The 21714-nt window shown below is 39.3% G+C and overlaps 1 protein-coding gene across 2 annotated transcripts; it reads left to right on the top strand.

Annotated features, from left to right (window-relative positions):
• The first annotated feature begins 445 nt into the window (after positions 1–445).
• On the top strand, positions 446–20813 carry FBXL3 (F-box and leucine rich repeat protein 3). 2 transcript variants are annotated; one of them, XM_055542683.1, is made up of 5 exons: positions 446–697; positions 5896–6247; positions 9249–9371; positions 12391–12562; positions 19282–20813. In XM_055542683.1, the coding sequence occupies exons 2-5, from the start codon at positions 5897–5899 to the stop codon at positions 19923–19925; spliced, it is 1290 nt and encodes a 429-aa protein (XP_055398658.1). In that variant the 5' UTR covers positions 446–697; position 5896; the 3' UTR covers positions 19926–20813. The 2 variants fall into 2 exon arrangements, with proteins under 2 accessions (XP_055398658.1, XP_055398660.1); XM_055542685.1 differs by lacking the exon at positions 446–697 and adding an exon at positions 716–1200.
• The last annotated feature ends 901 nt before the right edge of the window (positions 20814–21714 follow it).

Genomic DNA, 21714 nt, shown 5'->3' with positions numbered 1-21714 from the left:
GATGGTGCATGATTCAAGTTAAGATTTTGCACCTAAGGATAGTTTAAGAAAATCCAGTATCCCCAAATCCAAACTTTGAAAACAAGCTAACCAGGTAGCAGTTACACACAAAGATGCCTCTACTTACAAAAGCCTTCACCGGAATTTTCTTTTATCTGTCATCTACTCCCTTACACTGTTCTCATTGTGTTTCAGAAAGCTATTTACAAATTTCACGAGTCTGTCTACTTTATAAAGGCGATTTTTAAAATATCACCTGTCATCCCAGCGTTAACAGTGTCACCATTCTGCTTTAATTCCCCGCCATATAACACCTTACCTATACAGGATGCACAGTATTATAGTATACCAATCATGGTCTAATTTGGTGTGTATTGTTACAAGCTGTGTTTTACCTCCTCCCTTGACGTGAGCGGGCGTGGCCATCGGAGGCCCCGCCTCCCACGCGGAGGTGTGTCCGCTGCCGCAGCCACTGTTTACCGGTCTGCCCGAACCAGCTGCAACCCGCCCCAGGGACTCTCCTTTCTTGTAGCTGCTCCGCCTCTCTAAACTTTCCACTTTCCACCGCAGACTCTTAGGCATCTAGCTGGCTCCAGCCCTCTCACGTTCGGCTTCAAGACGAAAAAAGAAACAAAACCCTAAAAGCCGCAGTCACGTTTCGGGGAGGAAGGCTGCCGACACTCCCCGGGGAACCAGGGTACGAGGCCCCTAGCCGTGCGGGACAGAGCGCGCTCCCGCGTGGGTGCGGCCCCTTCGAGTTCTCTGGCTCATCCTCCTGGAACTCGCTGCGGCGGACACGCGCCCGCCCCCCCTAGGCGGGGACGCGCCGCCGGGGGAAGCGCGCGGCCGCGAGCCCGGGCGCCATTTTGGTTTCTGTCTCTGGGCCGCGGCGCCGAGAACCTACGCGGTGGCTGCAGCTCCCTGCAGCCGTTCTTCTCCCGGCGACGAAGGGACCCAGGAGAAGGACACGGACGGCGCGAGACTGAGGAGGGCGGCTTCTCTCCGGGCAGCCAGAGCCGCAAAGGTGGAGCCGCGTTGGCGTCCCCCAGGCGACCAGCGCTTCGGATGCTGGCGGAGCGCGGGGGGCCGCGGCGGCGGGAGCGCGAGGCGCGGGGCCCGCGGGGCCTCATGTGAGAGCCGCGGGACCAGCCGCCCCCGGAGTCCGGGGTGGAGCGTGGGGGAAGCCGCCCTCGGCAGCAGGTAACGGCGGAGGGCCGGGGCCGGAGCCTTGCGGCGGCGGCGGGAACCGGGTAGGGTCGCGGAGGTGGGCGGGCCGGGGGCGGAGGGGAGGACACGGGGACCGAGGGGAGGACACGGGGACCCGAGAGTGCGCGGGCGGGACGGGGCGCCTGGAGCCTGTTTGGGGGCGTTGCCCCGCGAACCTGCTTCAAACATGTCAACAAGGCGTGGTGCGCGCGCAGCGCCCGGCGGCAGCCTCCGCGCAGCGCCCGGCGGCAGCCTCCGCGCGACGCCGCCGCAGCCGCGCCCGGGGCTCGCCGCACCTGGCGCCCGGCTTTGTGACTCTCGACGGGGCCTGGTGACCGACACCCTAGAGCTCGCGCTCGGCCTGGCTTTGAGAAATGAGGGACATTAAGATGTCAAAACAGACCGCCCTGCGTAGGGCGCGGGAGACAAGTCTGGGAAAGCCAATTCGAGGAGGTGGCGCCGGAGGAGGGGAAACCTCGGATGCGCGTAGCCAAGTGGAAAAGTTGGTCAACTTGCGATGAGCAGCTTTTGCCCCTGCTTTGAGCGAGAGTAGCTCTTTTAGGTGGAATTGCAGACAGGGATCAGGAAAAAGCCTATTAGGTGATTGGCCTGCATCGCTGTGCTTAGAGATAAGCAGTTATTTCGTTGCTGAACATGTCCAATATCTCTCAGATCTTTCAGAATCTTTTTTTCTTCTCCTGAAATCTTTATAAAAATGCCACCAACTCCCAGTATCTACAAATGATCGGTGAACCAATTTTCACCACCCCACTCTAATACCATCTAGTTCTGAGCGTCAGACTGTCTGCACCCTTTCAGTCTTTGTATTCCAGCCGAAGAATGCATGTCATTTTTGGTATTAGTCAAAAGCAGAGCATAAATGGAAAGGAAATGTGATGGCAAATAGGCTTTTTAGAGCTAAATACAAATGAGCTTTTAAAATTACTATGATCGCAGTGTACTAAAAAAACAATGAAGGGCACATAGCCAAGTGTTCTGTTAGGCTCTTCATCTGATGAGCAAAGTGACTGCTCCTTTCAGAGCGTATGGAAATGTGAAGAGTTAATACCATAATTCTCTGTGCTGCTCGATCAGGATGGAGTCTTTCGTCATTCCTTTGTTTTTTTGATGCTCCACAGGAGTATCAGTCTCACCGAATGCTTTTAGTGGCCCAAGTTGCATCGATTTTGGGGGGCCTGGAAAAGTCGCATTTTGAAGTGAACTGCCAGAGTCATGAAGCGGCCTAGTTTGGGTGCTCTCCTAAATCTAGGAGAGGTTGATCATCCATCTTCTCTGCACTCAAATTCTAGTGTGAGAGGGGTTTTCTCTTGGACTAAAAGTAAGAAGTCAACCAGTGACGTAAATTCTTTGCGGACTGTTAGATGCTTTAAGTTGTTTAACTGTCTTTATAGCACAGCTTCATGTGTAAATAGATTTAATAAAATACTTTTGAAGGCAGTGCAAATTTTTGCATGAATTGTCTTGGAAAAGATTTGACATTAAAATTTTTTCTTAGCTGCCCACTATGATCTGGTGTTTTTACACGTAAATGAGGGTAATACAGAAATATTTGTATTAGCGTTTGGCCTTAAATTTTTGTTGTTGCTTTATATACTGTAATTCTGACATACTATGGTAGTCAAATATGACAGTTTAAAGACTAGTTTAGCTAGAGACTGTTGTTTAATTGCTAAGTCATGTCCTGCTCTTTGTGACCCAGTGAACTGCAGTCTCTGTCCATGGGATTTCCCAGGCAAGAATACTGGAGTGGGTTGCCATCTCCTTTGCCAGGGTATCTTCCTGACCAAGGATTGAACCCACATCTCCTGCAGTGGCAGGTGGATTTTTTTTTTTTTTAACCACTGAGCCACTAGGGAAGCCCTCTTTTTAATATGTCAGCTTTTGTTTTGTACTCCATTTGGAAAAATATTGAAATATACTTTTATTTAAAACAAGGATGCAATAGACAAAAGAAAGTATTTGTTGTTAGAATCAGCAGTGTATTAGCAAAGATAATTGTGTAAATAAGGTTGTCGTTTTATTTTTGTTTATGTATCCGTATGAATATTCCATCTTCAAATTGAATAGTTCTGGTTTTAGAAGACTTTTCTCCAGGAGTAGAAGATCAACATTCTGTAGTGAGCGGTAGAAATTATAAAAATAACTTCATTCTTTTTTGAATCTCAGTATCTCAAAATGCTGAGTAGTTTTAGGTAGTCAGAAGAGAAATTATAAACCCTGGGTAGCAAACTCTTTGTTCTTTGACCCAAATTTTATATGCTAAAATTAAAGTACGCCTTCAGGATAAGTTAAAGCAGAAAAATGGGTCATAATGACAGTGTTATCTCAACCTTTAGTGAGACATTATTCCTAGGAGAGTATTTTTTGTTTTAATACTAAAGATGACATTATAGATTATACATCTCTTCTCTAAACATATTGAAAAACGTATTCTTCGTTCCACATGTAAGGTTTAGTCTTCCATAAAACTAGCCTCTTGCTGTCACCTCTCCTTCTTTGTTTTCCCTTTCTCTTCCTCTGCACAGGAGAATATACATCATTTACTTCACTTAATGTATAGTTGGAAGTAGGAGTAATGGGAATAGGCAGTTTATTGCACATGTCCTAAGACCTCCTGGACTGGTCTTAACGGCATGAGAGCCAGGGCCCTCTGCGCCCAGTCCTCCTCCCGAGTTTTAGCTAGCTACTGGAAAGAAAGAGCCTGCAGAGATGTATTTGGTTGAGAGCCATGCGCGCGTATGTGTGTCCCACACAGGAATCAGAATTCTGACGTGCTGATGTGCCAGGAGAAGGGAGCTGGAGCTACAAGCCATCCTGTGTGAAAAAGCTGTGACTCTAAATCCAAACTGTACCTGCCAGAAACTGCTCTCTAGAGACAAAAGAATCGCAGGCTCTGAACTAAATAGAGGTACCAGTGAGTGGACTGCAGTTGCCCTCATTTAGGTAGAGCCTTCAGTAGTAAAATTTCCAGATAAAACAAGACCTTTTATCTGATTGCAGTGTAATTCATTGACATTAACAGGCATGTGTAAAGTTTAACAAAGCATATTGGCAAAAAAAATTCATTATGTAATCCCACCACAGTTGTTAAGCCCCAATTATGAATATAATATTATACAGTCCCACTATTACAGTTACTATATTAATGTGCTAATCTATTTCTAATGTGTTTTTCTCATACATGAGCTTGTGTTCTCACACATTCTCATATACACTTCATATTAAAATAAATTTAGGATCATTGTTTGCCTTCTGGCTGGAACCTCTGTTTCTACTTTAATGTTTTTAATACAAGACTACTTTCCTATACCTGAGTTCAGCAGCCATCGATGTCTCCTTTCAAAAGCCCTGCTGCTGCTGCTGCTACTAAGTCGCTTCAGTCATGTCCGACTCTGTGCGACCCCATAGACAGCAGCCCACCAAGCTCCCCCGTCCCTGGGATTCTCAAGGCAAGAACACTGGAGAGGGTTGCCATTTCCTTCTCTGATGCATGAGAGTGAAAAGTGAAAGTGAAGTTGCTCAGTCATGTCCGATTCTTAGCGACCCCATGGACTGTAGCCCACCAGGTTCCTCCATCCATGGGATTTTCCAGGCAAGAGTACTGGAGTGGGCTGCCATTGCCTTCTCCGTTCAAAAGCCCTAGTACTGTTTAATTCCTCACAAGATGCCAGTGTGTTTCTGTTATCCCCATTTTACAAATTGAAGCCCAGGAAAGTCAAGTAATTTGTTAATAGCCACATGAGCAATGAGAGGGAGAGCCAGGGAGCTCGATTCCAGAACCCAGTCTCCTTACTCACACTACTATTTTACGCCATTCCCTGGTGGCTCAGATGGTAAAGAATCCACCTGCAATGCGGGAGACCCCGGTTCAATCCCTGGGTTGGAAAGATCCCCTGGAGAAGGAAATGGCAACCCACTCCAGTATTCTTGCCTGGAAATTCCACTCCTGTTGTACACCACCACCAGATCCAAGTGGAATGAGGGCAGTACCAATACATAGAATAAACACTCAGTTGTCATTCAGAAATGCAACTTGGATAAAACATTGCAACAGCTAGTGAAGTGTTGGAAGAAGCAGCCACATTCCAGAGCAAATTTGCACAGTAGAGATGAGTTTGCTCGTTTTAGGCAAAGTCTGGGTCTGGCAGTAACACACACGACAGGTACTCACTGTGAAAAGATCTGTCAACGACTTGGTTCAGATCCTTTCTGAACGTTCCTGTGGCTCTGGCTGCCATGAATTCAGAAACTCAGATATAGTAGGTATCCTTAGATGACTTTTAAGAAATCTTGAGGAAATGTCCCTGTAGGTTCTCTTTTGTATTTCTTAATAGCTGACTACAACTTTGAAAATATAAATGCATGGTTTGGTTTCAAAGCTATGATAAACTTCTTCCCCACATAGTACAGTGCAAATACACATGCTTAAAAGCACCTGCCAAAGATGTAAGGTTGTGAAATAACAGTTGGTCTCTACTGGTGTTTTTTAAATTATATTTTGCTTTGACGTTCTTCTCCTTAAATGCCTGGTCCAGTTCTCCTGCATGTTTATGTTTGTATTTATAGGCACATGTTACGCATATCTCAGCGACAGAAGAATGAATTTTGGATTTGTGTCTATTGAAAAGTTAAGTATAAAAAAAGAATGATGAATTTTTTTCTGAATAGGATGAAACGAGGAGGAGGAAGAGATAGTGGCCATGATTCATCAGAAGAAAGTATTGCCGAGAAATCCAAGAGACTGCGGACTGCAAGTGAGCATTCTCAGACTTGTGATTGGGGTAATCTCCTTCAGGACATTGTTCTCCAAGTATTTAAGTATTTGCCTCTTCTTGACCGGGCTCATGCTTCACAAGTTTGCCGCAACTGGAACCAGGTATTTCACATGCCTGACTTGTGGAGATGTTTTGAATTTGAACTGAATCAGCCAGCTACGTCTTATTTGAAAGCTACACATCCAGAGCTGATCAAACAGATTATTAAAAGACATTCAAATCATCTACAATACGTCAGCTTCAAGGTAATACTTTAAATCCTTCTTTTTAAAAATAAAGTGTATTTAGTGGCTTTTGTGGGGGCTTCCCAGGTGGTGCTAGTGGTAAAGAACCCACCTGCCAATGCAGGAGACAGATGCAGGTTCGATCCCTGGGTTGGGAAGATCCCCTGGAGGAGGGCATGGCAACACACTCCAGTATTCTTGCCTGGAGAATCCCATGGACAGAGGAGCCTGGAGGGCTCTAGTCCATGGTTTATCAGAGTCGGACATGACTGAAGCGACTTAGTATGTACGCATGCAGTGGCTTTTGTGTCCTAAACTGATATATTTTCTCTTGTTTTTAAACTATTGCCTTTCTGGGGAACGTGCTTAAAGATTTAGAGTAACTGTGTACTTTAGAGGCTGTCACAAATAACTATTGAGCTAAATTATTCCATTTTATTGTAAATCTTAATAATGTAAATTATTTTCATAATTTCTTGAAAGCAGAAGCAACCATTAAATAAAGATAAATCATATACTGAAACTGTCACATAGAATTATTATAAACAAATTTGAGCCAAAAGAAATATATATTAGATGTAGAGGTTTTTATTAAAGCTTCATTTTAATAAAATAAAGTCTGAGTTTTGTTTATTGATGGCTTTGTGATATGGAGTTCCTTAAAGAGAAAGGAGATACAGAAACTCTATATAAAAAGTTTAGATGAATATATTTTAGAGAGAAATAGAAAAAGGTACATGAAAGATGCCAAAGAGAACTGTTTCTTTTCTTTGCCAGCAGGTTCATACTGGAAGTCAGGCAGTAAAGAGATAAATGAAGTGAGGTTGCTTTTTGAGAGGTTCAGAGAGGTCTAAAGAATCACAGGGGTGTGTGAGCAGGCTTGTCATGTTTTGTTCTGGGGATGAATAATGAAATATGGATACGTTCACTAAATCCTTAACACATCCTGTAATTACTGTTGAGTAACACATGAATACCTGATTTGCCATATGCAGCTGATGTTAAAACAGGTCAAGTTAAACCCAGATACTGCAGTGATTCTTAAGCCAGAGATCCTTGCCAAAACTAAAGTCTTGTCTGCTCCCGAGACTGTCGTTCTGTTTCAGCTGGAGATTGTGTGTGTGTTCTCTCATGTGTGTCACAGGAGGAGGAGAGGCCTGATGTTGGGAATCGGTGGGTGTCTTATGGCTGTCTTTCCAGAAAACTACACAAAGACACTTAGGCCACAGAGTAAAGGATTGCTAGGTTTAGCGAGTAAAAATAAGAGATGCCTAATGGATTTCAGGTAATCTGTGGCTAACTGTCAGTGCAAATATCCCTTGCATTATTTAAATAAGTAAGTAAAGTCACTCAGTCGGGTCTGACTGTGACCCCACGGATGGTAGCCTACCAGGCTCCTCTGTCCATGGGATTTTCCAGGCAAGGATACTGGAGTGGGTTGCCATTTCCTCCTCCTTGCATTATTTGGGATATCTAATGCTTAACTGGATGACTTGGATGTTATGTCTCAACCCTAGCTGAGGGCAAGGCTGGGGGAATGGTGGGAGGATAGAACAAACAAAAATCCAGGAACTCCTCATGTGTTGTCCCTTTCTTGCCTGCCCATGAGGAAACCTGAAGAGCCTTCTCCTTGGTTTCAGTCATCTTTGAGTTGTCTAAAAGTGTTCTTACGGTAAATCCTATAACAAGATGAGTATAATACATTAATCTCCTAGGTCTAAAGACCAATTCCATCCAGTGGATTGGCTGTTTCAGTGTTACCCTGTGGCACAGCTCAACTGTATCCAACTTGTATAACCATCACAAAATCATTTCTCCTATAAGTTTAAGCATTTTTTTTTTAGGGATTGTTTATTTTTCTGAGGAAATTTCTGATTTCCAAAAACACACCCCAAGATCCTTCTGAGCTCTCCTGATAATAATTGTGTTTAATTCATCACTGACTGTAGGCCAAAGAATCTTCTAGTCAGAGTTATTAATGTAAAATCATGGTTCTCAAACTTTATGTGCATCAGAAATGCCCGGAGTACTTCTTAAGACAAGGATTGCTGGGTTCCTCCCCACCCCCATCCCCGTTTCTGATTCATGTGGTCTGGATTGGGCATGAGAGTGTGCATTTCTAACAGGTTCCCTGATGATGTTGTTGCTATTGGTTCAGGACCACAGCAGTTCTCAAAAGAACCACTGGTATAAAGAAACTTAGCCAAAGAATAAAAATAGCTCTGAAACTGTAATGTAAATCGGTGCATCAGTTTTACAGCAGGATCTTCAGAATATTTTTGGGTTAAGGTAAGGTACATCGATCTGGAAATTAAAGAAATGATGTTACTTTTAACTACACTGTTTAAGGTGCTTTATAGCCTGGGGGACAACTTCCTTTTTTGAAAGAAGAGCTCCTTCTGTCATTAAGGAACTTTTTGGTCATGTTTCCCTTCCCCTCCAGGAAAGGTCTGTGCAGAAGAGTATATAGCCGCAGTGTATGGGCACTTCTCGTTTGGTTCAGCTTTTCATGTTTGACTAGTTGGAGACCCTTATTTTACTTCACATTCATGTTTCAATTAATAACATTAATGATGAATCCCAGGTTGTGATTTACCTGAATCTCTTGAGTAAATACTCATTCAGTTTGGTTTAAAGCATTTGTACCGTTGGCACTGTATTTACATGTATGATATGATCCACTACCAAATATATGATTATTTTTCAAAGATTATAAATTTATGTTTACACTAGGTTTTACAGTCCATTTGGAATAAATCAACTTAATAGCTAAGTGCTTTTAATATTAAGTAAGTATCTTATCACGGTCAAAGTTAAGTCTTGACAGTTGCCCTTATAATTTTTCAGGGGGATTCAGAAAAGGCTGACATTGTATGTGAGGGTAGATGATTGAAAGGATAAATATTAATTCTTTAAATTATAATGCAGTAAACTAATAACTGTATTTCTTGCTTTTGTAAAGTTCAAATGTACACAGAGAAATGTGACCATATTCATGTGTAAAGGATGTTTCTTTTCTCAGGTGGACAGCAGCAAAGAATCAGCTGAAGCAGCTTGTGATATATTATCACAACTTGTGAACTGCTCTTTAAAAACACTTGGACTTATTTCAACTGCTCGGCCAAGCTTTATGGATTTACCAAAGGTATCTCCTGTTTTTTTTTTTTTTTTAATTAGTTTTTACTGAGAAATCCAGGGAAACTCTACCCATTTCTTGCATTTATAGTGGGAATATAAGAAAAGTGCTGCGTGTATATTGAAAAACCAGTTACTATTTATAATGTTAAATCTTAAATGATTTTTTTTTCCTGTTTTTGAATCACTTTGTGCTTTTTGGGTAATGTTAAAAAGTGATTGAATTTGCAGAGGATTCTATATGAAATACTGAAATAGACTAAGTAAAACTGAGATATAAGCATGTTAGAAGAAAAGAGACATATATCAATAGATGCTCTTTTTTGGACTTTCAGAGCAGATTGGTGAGATTATAATGAAAGAAAAGTAGTGCCAGTATTAAGAGCAGATGGAGCTCGCTTAGAAAATCTTTTGTTCATTGTGTAAAGATTGCTTCTTGAGCACAGTTAATATTAGTACAGTTAGGATTAATTTACAGATTTTATTTAAAACTTTTTTTGGTGAAATTTATATTCATAATAAATTTTATATTCACATATATGTTCTAACTTGCTCCTGCATGTAATTAGAAATAGTCTCTTTCTCTAATACTTATTCTCTTAAAATAGAAAAATAAGTGTGCATTTTCAGAAAGACAACTAATGAAGTCCCTGTGTATGTCAGCTCATATTCTGTAGGTTAGTATCCAGCAGTAAATCATAAGGTTTTATCAGAGTACACCACAAGCTAAAATATAGACACCTCTTTAAACACCTGATCGTTGAATTTACTAGGATGATTCAGGAAGACATACACCTCTTTTTATTGCAGCACTACACAGATAATGTGTTTTTTACAAATTGAAGATTTGTGGCAACCCTGTGTCAAACAAGTCTATTGATGTCATTTTTCCAACAGCATTTTCTCACTTCATGTCTCTGTGTGCCATTTGGGTAATTCTTGCAGTATTTCAGACTTTTTCATTATTATTATATTTGTTATGGTAATCTATGATCAGTGATCTTTGACATTGCTATTGCAAAAAGATTACAACTTGCTGAAGACTTAGGTGATAGCATATTGTAGCAATAAAGTATTTTTTAATTAAAGAATATACATTGTTTTTTAAATGTAATGCTATTTACACTTAATAGACTATAGCATAGTGTAAACAGTACTTTTATATGAAGTGGTAAACAAAACTTGTGTGACTTGCTTTATTGTAATAGTTGCTTTGTTGTGGTGATCCAGAACCGATTCCTGCGTTATCTGAGTTATGTTTGTGTTACTAGCTTGAATGCATATTATAACCCAGGTTGTTCAATAAACGGTCAGTAACAGGTGTATCACAGGTTGATTTCAAAGTCTCAATAAGGTACATTTGAGATAAATTATTTCCTCATGTAAAATAAGGGAAATGGGCAAGAGTCTGCTTGTGTCAACATTTTCAGATTCTGAGGACATGAGTTCAGTCATGTGGTTCTCAAACTGAATATGCATACCAATCATCTTTGAAACTTCTAAACTTTGGATATTCCTAGTCCCAAATTTGTTTTTCTTAAGAGCAGTCCAGGTGGTTCTGATTACGATGATTCAGGGCCCTCACTCTTAAGAGGCACCAAGTTACATGGTATAGTAGTGCCTTGTTTAAGCTTCATGTGGGAAATGAAATCATCTGAATTGGTTTTTCTATTACATACTGTAGTTAGAAAGCTATAAACATACGGTATATATAGGCTATACCATGCTATAAGGAATGTTGGATATAATTTCCTTTTTTCTCATTACTCAGGATGGTCACTATGCATATATAGTACTAATATTGTACTTTCCTGTCATTTTGGTTTGGGGAACTGGGGGTGCGTCTGGACTGCTTGCTTCCTCATTCAGTAAGCATAGGATACTTATGCTCTTTTCATTCTTTTCCTGTTAATGGCTTTTGTAGAAGGTTGAAATAGGCTGTTGATACATCTTGGAAATCCTGAGAGAACTGAAGAGATCATGAAAGAAGCGTATTTGACCAGAGCTAACTCTGAGGGAAGTGGGAAAAAGGAAGGCAGAGATGGAGTCATGCATATACTAATGTTGTGTGATCGTAGAAGATACAGTTGAATTTGATATGGAAATCCAGTTAGGAGAAAGACATTAACATTTAAGTTGTTGAACAGTTACTTAATCAAAATTTAAATAGTTATTTAACCACAATAGGAAAAAGTAATTTAGGAAATGTGACCAAAAAGATAATGTTTCTTGTACTTTCTTGGCTACTAGCCTGCCCTTATCTCTTTCTCTGGTGTAGTGAGTCCATTGGATATGGCTTATTAGCTCTGATTCAGAGTCCCATACTTTGTGCTTTAATTCTGGTTTCCCTACAATGGTTCCTTTAGGTCAGATTCTGTGTCCAACAGGATATTATAATTATTATATAGAATATTTTATAATAAAGTATAGATTATTAATTGGTACATTGACAGTATAATTTAACATATTTAAAGGAATTTTAAATTTGGAATTTTTACTTAGTTATGATTTTTATTATTTTAGAATCAAGTTTTATATGAGCTTCCATATTCTGAATAAGTCTTATATAGCGTCTAAGTTCATTGACTTTAATTTTTGATGATTATGCTAATAGCTGTTACTATTTTAATGGTCATTACTGTCACCAAAAAAGAATGCAGTTCGGTGTTAAATACACTGGAGCAGGGTTTCCAGAGAAGGTGACGTGAAGTGTCTGAGAGGCTTTCTCATTCAGGGTTCCACAGTTCCTCTGCTTACTGACCAGTGACTGTTGTGACTCAGAGACCCCTGTCCTGAGGCTTGAAATCTTTTTTTCCCCAGATAAAAAGGCCCTTTACAAAGATGACAGGTCACCCCTCTCTACCATATTCCTACCATATTCCCTCAACAGAGGGAGGGCTGCTGCTACCCCAAAACAGTTACAAATGCATCATCAGGGTTCAGATGAACTAGATATGTATTATATGAAGACCCTTCAAGTCTCTGTTTGTAAAAACTGAAGTGGTGTTTTCATTGTTTTTGTTTTTCAGTCTCACTTTATCTCTGCACTGACGGTTGTGTTTGTAAACTCCAAATCCTTGTCCTCGCTGAAGATAGACGACACGCCAGTAGACGACCCGTCGCTCAAAGTCCTCGTGGCCAACAACAGCGATACGCTCAGGCTGCTCAAAATGAGCAGCTGCCCTCATGTCTCTCCAGCAGGTGCGGTGCTGTTTTGCCAGATATTTTAGTAAAATGTATTGTGTTTATCAAATTAAGGAGCATTCATAATTACTGACCTTGAAGGTGGGTTCATAGGATTTATTTCCTCTGTATTGCATAATATTTTTAATGTAAACAGTAGCGTAAATTCTGTAGCATTCCTAACCTAGACACTTACTTTCAACTTTTCTAATCTCCTTTGGCAGTCGTGTCCAACCTGTGCCAGAAAATATATAAATTAAAAAAATAAAAGGAAGGGACGGTATGAGGTCGGCCTGAGATGGCCATTTTGGTGAAGTAGACTTTTCTCAAATCGTGGTTGAGCTAACAGGGTAGTTTTGAGTCATAGCAATCTCACAAATGCTTTTCGTTTCATGACATAGAGAAGAGTTGTGCTGAAGTCATTACCTCACATTTTGCAAGATAACCTTTTCCAAAGTTGAGTTTTGGAGCTGAAAGCCCATCAAATGGAGGAGTAGCATTATTAAAGCTCTTTTCAGCTTTTCTTGCATAACTTAAGCATTATTACATTATTCATTTTGAGAGCATTTAAATTCCAAATGGTTTGTATTGTAAAATGATTATAAACCTACAGTTTGTGTTAGTCTCACGCTTCAGTCCTGACTTGCCCTCCTACTGCTGACATCTCTCCCATCCCTTCAGCTGTGTTATTTGGGAAATCTGTTTTGATCTCTTAACAGAATACTTCCCCCCCTTCTTGCTGTTACTGAAGCCTGGCCTTCCCCTAAGAAAATGATTCCTTGTCGGACGGATATTACTTCCTGTCCTTCCTTGTCTCCCACATGGAGAGTCTGGTTGATGGGAATGGTGACGTCTGTGTATTGTGGTGTTTTCTAGCTTTTTTTTGCCACTTCTAGATTATCACTGACGGTGATAACCTAAGTATAATTAGAAGTTAAGAAGATTGGGCTTTGGCAGTTCCTTCTTATTGTGATCTTAGTCACATTTTACTGTCCACTGTATAGAGAGTATAGTCCATGCTCCATAGCTTCATAGTATACAAAGTTCTTTGTATCCTGACCTTCACCTCTCTCTGCTTTTTACTCACATGCAGCTTTTATTTGAGTCCTAGATAATGACAGTTCTTTGTACATGTGTTTGGTCAGTATACTGTACCTTGAGGAATACCTTTAACAAATTTCTTTTTTTCATTTCTTAATCTGGCTAACTCCAGTCCAGCCTTCAAAATTTAATTCATGTGTTCCACTTTTTTCTTTCTCCTGTCTGGTTTAGAACCCCCACCTACTATTTCCAGAGCACTCTGAATGTAACCTGTAGTACTTACACACTGTATGAGAGCCTTTGGGTCTTTGGTTTCTCCGTGAAACTGAGTTCATTATTCTCTTTATCCTGGTACATCCCATGTTCGTTTATTTTTATTAAATATATATATCAATTCTCATAGTATAAGCTTGCTTGATCTTACCAAGCTTGAATGGCATTTGGATTAGTTGTTTGGTAAAGAGAGAGCTTTCCTGTAATATTCTTTAAGAATATAAGCGTAGAGGGTTTTAATTTCAAATTTAATACTTGTGTGTATTCTTTCTGTTCATGTTTTGCATATTTAGATGGTTACTTTCTCTAAATTGAAATTAAAGAACTGTTTTATATGCTTTCTTCACGGAACAGTTTTTCAGTTCAGTTTTTATCAAACAATTGTTCCCATTTCATACAGTCCTTACAATTGTCTGTTGCCGGACCTCTAAGTACCATTTGACACCAGTGACTGTTCTTTTTGTTTATTTAAAAATTTTTAATTGGAAGACTTATTTTAAAAATTTTAATTGGAGGATAATTGCTTTATAGTGCTGTTACTTTCTGCTGTGTAACAGCATGAATCAGCCGTAAGTACATTTATCTACCCCCGTGTGAGCCTCCCCGCCCCTTGCATCATCCTTCTGTATGATAGTTCGTGATTTTCCTCCTTCCTCTCTGATTGTTCCCACTCTGTATCCTTTGCTAGTTTCTCTTTTCCTTCCTTAAATTTTGGTGTCTCCCTGTGTTTTGTACTGGGCCCTTTGTTATTTTACTCTGTAAACCCCGGGCTGTATCATCTTCATCAGCGGCTTCAGTTATGTTCTGTATGTATGTTAACGCCTCCTCCTTTAGTGTTTCTGGAACTCCAAAGCTATGTGTTGAACTGCCGATGACTCAGTGTCTCTAGACTGTCTCTATGGTATGTCAGACTAATGATCATCCTTTCCCCTTTTTGAAGTCTCTTACATCTCCCTTTTTACCATCTCAGTGAACGGCACTGCTTGTTTCGTTATCAGGGACCTAATAGACATTCTTGAATTCTAGTACCCTTACTTTTACATCCCTGTAGTCACTGAGGTCTGGCAACTCCATCACTGATAATAGGCTTTAAATCTCTGTGCTGTGGACTGAATTTGTGTTGTTCTCCTCACCTCCTGCCCCAGTTCACATGTTGACACCCTACTCCCCAGTGTGATGGTGTCTGAAAGTGGGTTGGGAGTTATTTGGAGAAATCTCTTTGGGATTAGTGCTTTTCTAAGAAAGAATAGGAAAGATATCTGGTCTCTCTGCCATGTGAAGACACAGCAAGAACATGGCCATCTATTAGCCAGAAAGAGTTCTGGCCCTCGCAGAACCCAGCCTTTCTGGCTCCTTGATCTTGGACTTCCAGCTTCCAGAAATGGGAGAAATAAATGTTCATTGTTAAGCTACTCAGTCTGTGGTATTCTGTTAAGCAGCTGAAATTAACGCACTGCTTTCCTTCATCTCTAATCTAGCTCAGTGAGTGCCCTTGTGAGTACCCTCTTAACTGATTTCCTAACTTGCAGCCTTGCTCTTTTCTAATTTGATTTCCACGGTAGCACCAGAGTAATCTTTCTAAAATAGAAATTTGATTTTTTTTTTTTTTTTAACTCCAGTTTCCTTCAAAACTTCTCACTATGCTTTACATAAGATCCAAACTCCTTACTGAGGCTGACAAGGTGTCCCATATGATTTGGTCCTTGTCTATTGGGTTTCAGTCTTTGACATACTCTCTTATTTACATATTACATGTTGTGTTCCCTTCATTTCTTAGAATGCTTGTGTTTTTGTCCATGTCTGAGTGTTTGCACAGGAAATAACCATTAATTTCCCTTGTCTACTTGCCTTTTGCCTTTGCTTGATTCTTCTAATTCTGTAGGTCTGTGATAGTTCTGGAAATTCTTCCCTAATTTCCTTGTTAACACTAGCAGAGTGTTCTTGTTTAATTATCTGCTGGCTTTCTGTTAGGATAAGGATGTTTTGTTCCTGTTGACTCTATCATCCTAAAACCAATTCTTAACATTTAAGACACTCAGTAATTACCAGCTGAACTAATGAACATTTAGCTACTTAGTTTTCTTTCTTGTTGATAGGCCAACAATTGCCTCATAGTTCTTCTATGGTTGAATATTTGTTTCCACTATTTCCTTTGATTTAAAAAAAATGAACTGTTTTGCACGTAGTTTTACTTCTGTTAATTCCTTCCTTTGGTCAAATTAAATAAAGAAGTGGAAGAGCTAGGTCAAAGAGTTTAGATTTTTTTTTTAAGTTTCTTGCTGTGTTTTTTTCCAAAATGAGTTGGATGAATTTATGCACCACCACCCGTGTAATAGTTTTATTGAAATGGAATTCACGTATGATACAGTTCACAGGGCGTTCATCACTTCAGTCAGTTTTGGAACACTTTCACTACCGTCCCATGTCCCGCTTAGCTGTCACCCTCCAAAACGTTAGCCCAGCCAGTCCTAGGCAGTCCCTGATCTACTTCTGTCTCTGTAGATGTGCCTCTTCTGGACATTTCATGTAAATGGAATCATATGCGGTCCTTTATGACTGGCTTTCTTTCACTTAGCCTTACGTTTTCAAGGTTCATCCATATTGTAGCATGTATAATATTTCATTTCTTTTTCTTGCCAAATGATATTCCACTATATGAATAATAACCATATTTTTCTGTTGATCAGTTGATGGATATTTGGGTTGTTTACACCTTTTGATTATTACAAATAATGCTGCTATGCAAATTTATATATAGGTTTTTGTATGGGCATATCATTTAATTTCTCTTGGGTGTATAACGATTGGAACTGCTGAATCATATCGTAACTCTGTGCAGGCATTTGAGAAACTGCTGGACTGTTTTCCAAAGCAGCTGTGTCCTTTTGCATTTCTACTAGCAGTGTTTGAGGGCTCCAGCTTTTTGACCCCTCTTCAACATGTATTGTCTGTCTTTGATGATGGCTATCCTGGTGAATGTAAACTGGTATCTTGCTGTGGTTTGATATGTATTTTCTTGAATTCTCAGATGTCTTTTCCTGTGCTTATCGACTATTTGTACATCTTCCTTGGAGAGGTGTCTACCTGGATTCTTTGCTTACATTGTAATTAGGTTATTTGTCTTACTGAATTGTAATAATGTACCAGTTTTATCTTTGTCATTGTTTTCTGTTAAATATTTAAACACTTGTAACTGTGTGTTAGTTTTCTCTTGCTGCATATTTAACAAATGCAAATTTAGCAGGTCTTTGTTAGCACCTCAGTTCTTTAGGTGAAAACTGGAGGCATGGCTTGGGTTTCTCTGTTCAGTCACAGAAGCTCTGAATCTGACTTCCTCTTTTGCAGCCATCTAGAGGAGACTGTTTATAGGGCTCATGTGATTAGATTGGGATCGCCTGGCTAATCTTATTTTACAGCTAACTGTGCTATTTATAGCACTACATACTCATGGGAGTGCTCACCGTTACCACATGAACAGTTTTCAGAGGTTACAGCATGACATCTTGAGGACAAGTTTTAGAATCATGCCTGTCACAGCTGTTTTAGTAGTTATTAAGGATACCTCAAAGTTTCTTTCATTTGCATTTTGCTTACCATTACCTGTGTGTTTCTTTTTAGATGAAGCTTTATGTGATTGCAAAGAAGAGAGATGTATTCACGTTAACTTGGGTGATCAGGGTTTATTTCAGAGTATATATACACACCTTGTGGAGAATAGAAGCTTGGCAGCTGAGAAGTGAAGCACAGATGGCTTTTACTCCCTCTCTGGTGACTCTCTCGTACTCGTGATTCACTTTATCACTGCACTGATTCCACTGCCTACATTCTCCTCCCACTGCTTTGTAAAAGCTCTGGCTTACTGGTGACCTCTGTCTTGTCCCTTTCTGGGCAGTAGGTGACCACATGCACTTAGGAGTCACCCAGTCTGTTTGAATTCCAGCTTTGCTATCTTTAGCTAGCTGACTCGACTTTAAAATAGAAAAGATACTGATTTTTCTAGATTTTTTGGGGGGTACTTGTAGGATAACATATCTAGGACCTGACATGTCATACTTGTACTATAAACAGTAGATCGTACATTGTGTGTTTTATTTCCTATCCTTGTTTCTAAACACAGGAAAGAAAGGGCTTGAGTTTGTCATTTATCAAGTAGTAAAAGGGTGTCTCTTTGGGGCAGAGTTCTTACAGTAGGCCACTTCAGAGATCAGAAACCAACCTTTGGTAAAACCTGCTCCTGCTCGGGGTTTTGAGTAGTTTTGAAGCATAGCGCCTGAAGTATAAGGAACCAGTTAAAGAATGGTTAAGAGCTTTCTGAGAATGTTAGAGCTTTAAAAATTATAATGTATATTTCCATTAATGTTAACTGAGCAATTTTCTTTTCATTCATCTAGTGATATCTCAATATTTTTTTTTCTTACAAATTTGACAAGCCTGTATTAGTAGTTAAACTGTTTGCTCATTTGATGGAAATCTTTTTAAAAAATTTTCTCAGATATTTCATATTGTTAACGTAAGTCATTATATCTGATTTTATCTTATTTTTTCATTATTAGATTTTTTTTTAATTTTATTTTTAAACTTTACAATATTGTATTGGTTTTGCCAAATATCGGAATGAATCCGCCACAGGTATACATGTGTTCCCCATCCTGAACCCTCCTCCCTCCTCCCTCCCCATACCATCCCTCTGGGTCGTCCCAGTGCACCAGCCCCAAGCATCCAGTATCGTGCATCGAACCTGGACTGGCGACTCGTTTCATATATGGTATTATACGTATTTCAATGCCATTCTCCCTTATCATCCCACCCTCTCCCTCTCCCACAGAGTCCAAAAGACTGTTCTATACATCAGTGTCTCTTTTGGTGTCTCGTATACAGGGTTATTGTTACCATCTTTCTAAATTCCATATATATGCGTTAGTATACTGTATTGGTGTTTTTCTTTCTGGCTTACTTCACTCTGTATAATAGGCTCCAGTTTCATCCACCTCATTAGTACTGGTTCAAATGTATTCTTTTTAATGGCTGAGTAATACTCCATTGTGTATATGTACCACAGCTTTCTTATCCATTCATCTGCTGATGGACATCTAGGTTGCTTCCATGTCCTGGCTATTACAAACAGTGCTGCGATGAACATTGGGGTACATGTGTCTCTTTCAATTCTGGTTTCCTCAGTGTGTATGCCCAGCAGTGGGATCGCTGGATCATTATTAGATTTTTGAATGTCAGAAAATGTTTTAGCCTCTTTTCAGTGATCAAATAAATTTGTGTGTATGACTTTCTGCGGGTTCAATTGGTGCACCTAAATTTTATAAGTTGTATAGTAAATGTGGTGAAATCTTATTGTAGGACATGTACTTATATTTTTGAACAGATGATGAACAAAACTTTATAAATAATTGGGTCTTTTTTCTTTCAAGGTATCCTGTGTGTGGCTGATCAGTGTCATGGCTTACGTGAACTGGCCCTGAATTACCACTTGTTAAGTGATGAATTACTGCTTGCTTTATCTTCTGAAAAACATGTTCGATTAGAACATTTGCGCATTGATGTAGTCAGTGAGAATCCAGGACAGACTCACTTCCATACCATTCAGAAGAGCAGCTGGGATGCTTTCATCAGACATTCACCCAAAGTGAACTTGGTGATGTATTTTTTTTTATATGAAGAGGAATTTGATCCATTCTTTCGGTATGAAATACCTGCCACCCATCTTTACTTTGGGAGATCAGTAAGCAAAGATGTGCTTGGCCGTGTGGGAATGACATGTCCTAGACTAGTTGAACTGGTAGTGTGTGCTAATGGATTACGGCCGCTTGATGAAGAGTTAATTCGCATTGCAGAACGTTGTAAAAATTTGTCAGCTATTGGACTAGGGGAATGTGAAGTCTCATGTAGTGCCTTTGTTGAGTTTGTGAAGATGTGTGGTGGCCGCCTGTCACAATTATCCATTATGGAAGAAGTATTAATTCCTGACCAAAAGTATAGTTTGGAGCAGATTCACTGGGAAGTGTCTAAGCATCTTGGCAGAGTGTGGTTTCCAGACATGATGCCCACTTGGTAAGGGCCAGATGACCTAGGGCATGAAGAACAGCACCTTAATTTTAACATACTGTATTATAATAAAAGTTTATTTCCGGTAGGTCTGATACAGTTCTTCTATTTTGTGGCACAGAAATTTGATACCTTCGTTGAGTATATAAGGGTTGTATTTTGGAAGACTCATGGCCCAGTTTTGGTCAGAAAACTTAATCTATTTCTCTAATATCAATCAGATCTCAGATAATTAAAAAGTGATTCAGATCTGAAATAACCAGTAATAAAGATTAAATATTTTATAGTCTGAAGGAAACAAATCCTATACATTGTAGTATCTAATAAGTAAGTACTAATAAGTTTTCCAAAATATTCTCTATGCATTTTTTTAAAAATGTAAACTTGACATTTTAGGGTCTTCAGTTATACATACACCTGTTATAAGGTGTTTAATATAGCTCAGGAAAGAGCGTTTTGTGAGAAAACTGTAGGATATATTGAATCTCATGAAGAAGATTGGTTGGATGTTCTAAAATGTTGCAGAGCTATTTAAAGAGGTATATGTAGTTAATTGGAACACTTAAACTGATGTCACACAGGGATTATTACAGAAAGATAATACATAGAGCCAAGATCAAATTAAAGGAAAATAAGTGGACTAGAAGGGAGGCAATGTTTAGCTTTGTGTAAAGTTTTAGGATTGCTCTATAATCTGCTAAACTATTATCAGTTCTTTTCTGTGATACATTACCATGTATGTGACACTTGGGGCATCATATGTAGAGTAAGGAATGCTTTACCAGTTCTTCTTGGGTTTATCTTTGTTTAAACTAGTTTTGAAGCATTATATAATAATTGAAATGAGAAGCTTACGTATTTCAAAAAACCAAATTGAAATAAAGGTAGAACTTAAAAATGTTTATAAATTGTTTCCATGAAAGAATATTAGTCTCCAGTGAATTTTAGTGATGGCTCATTTTTACATTTTCAAATTACATAGTTATGTAAGTAGAATTTTCAAAAAATTACAAAAGGATCACCAATGTACAGTTCAGCATAAACAGTAAATTTAAAAGAGCATATATTTAAGTTCATAATCACATTTTTGAGTAAATATTGCTCAGTGGACTGGAAAATTTTAATAGAAAAATGTGTTTTGTGGTTGTTAATTTGGTTACACTGGTATTTTACATTATTTAAGTTAGGTAGCATTTTTACTACTTTGATATGAATAAGGTAATGCATACATTGTAGAAACTGTAAAAATACTAGGTTTGGGGCTCTCTTTGGTTTTTAGGTATTATATAAACCTTGATTCTGGGCACTAGCGCTGGTAGAAGTTCCCTCCTAGGGGAGATCAGAAGTGATCTACCCCAGTGCATACATTAGTGCTTGAAACGTAGGAAGCACCTTGGTAGATATGGAAGCCAAGTCTTATGAATCTATTTTTCAAATAGATCACCTTCCTAAGAATAAAAGTGATTTTCTAAATAATTTGTGCTTTCAAAAGTGATGGTATTCTGACCACATATAAATGGAAGAAAAAAGGCTGATCTAGATATGGAAATTAAAAGCAATTATTATATATTCCTCCCTCTTACTAAACAGTAAAAAAGCTTGGATTGTACAAGAAATACCTGTTAGTGGATAAGGCTTTTTTCTTTGAAAAACTTTGGGAAATGGATTTGACAGTATGTAATCAGTTCTACTAACCAAAGCTTTATTTGGAAATGTACTTTTTGTACAAATTGAATTATATAATGCTTGAAATACTTTTGTCACTTTATAAGCAAAATGCATAGCACTTAATTTGTTTA

Source organism: Bubalus kerabau, chromosome 12, assembly GCF_029407905.1.
Source record: "Bubalus kerabau isolate K-KA32 ecotype Philippines breed swamp buffalo chromosome 12, PCC_UOA_SB_1v2, whole genome shotgun sequence".
NCBI classification, from domain to species: Eukaryota; Metazoa; Chordata; class Mammalia; order Artiodactyla; family Bovidae; genus Bubalus; species Bubalus kerabau.
This window is presented reverse-complemented; position numbering and strand designations above follow the sequence as displayed.

Coding starts and splice junctions, on each gene's coding strand:
- FBXL3 (XM_055542683.1), top strand. CDS start 5,897: ATGAAACGAGGAGGAGGAAGAGATAGTGGCCATGATTCATCAGAAGAA. Junction 6,248..9,248: donor TACAATACGTCAGCTTCAAG/GTAATACTTTAA, acceptor TTCTTTTCTCAG/GTGGACAGCAGCAAAGAATC. Junction 9,372..12,390: donor GCTTTATGGATTTACCAAAG/GTATCTCCTGTT, acceptor TTTGTTTTTCAG/TCTCACTTTATCTCTGCACT.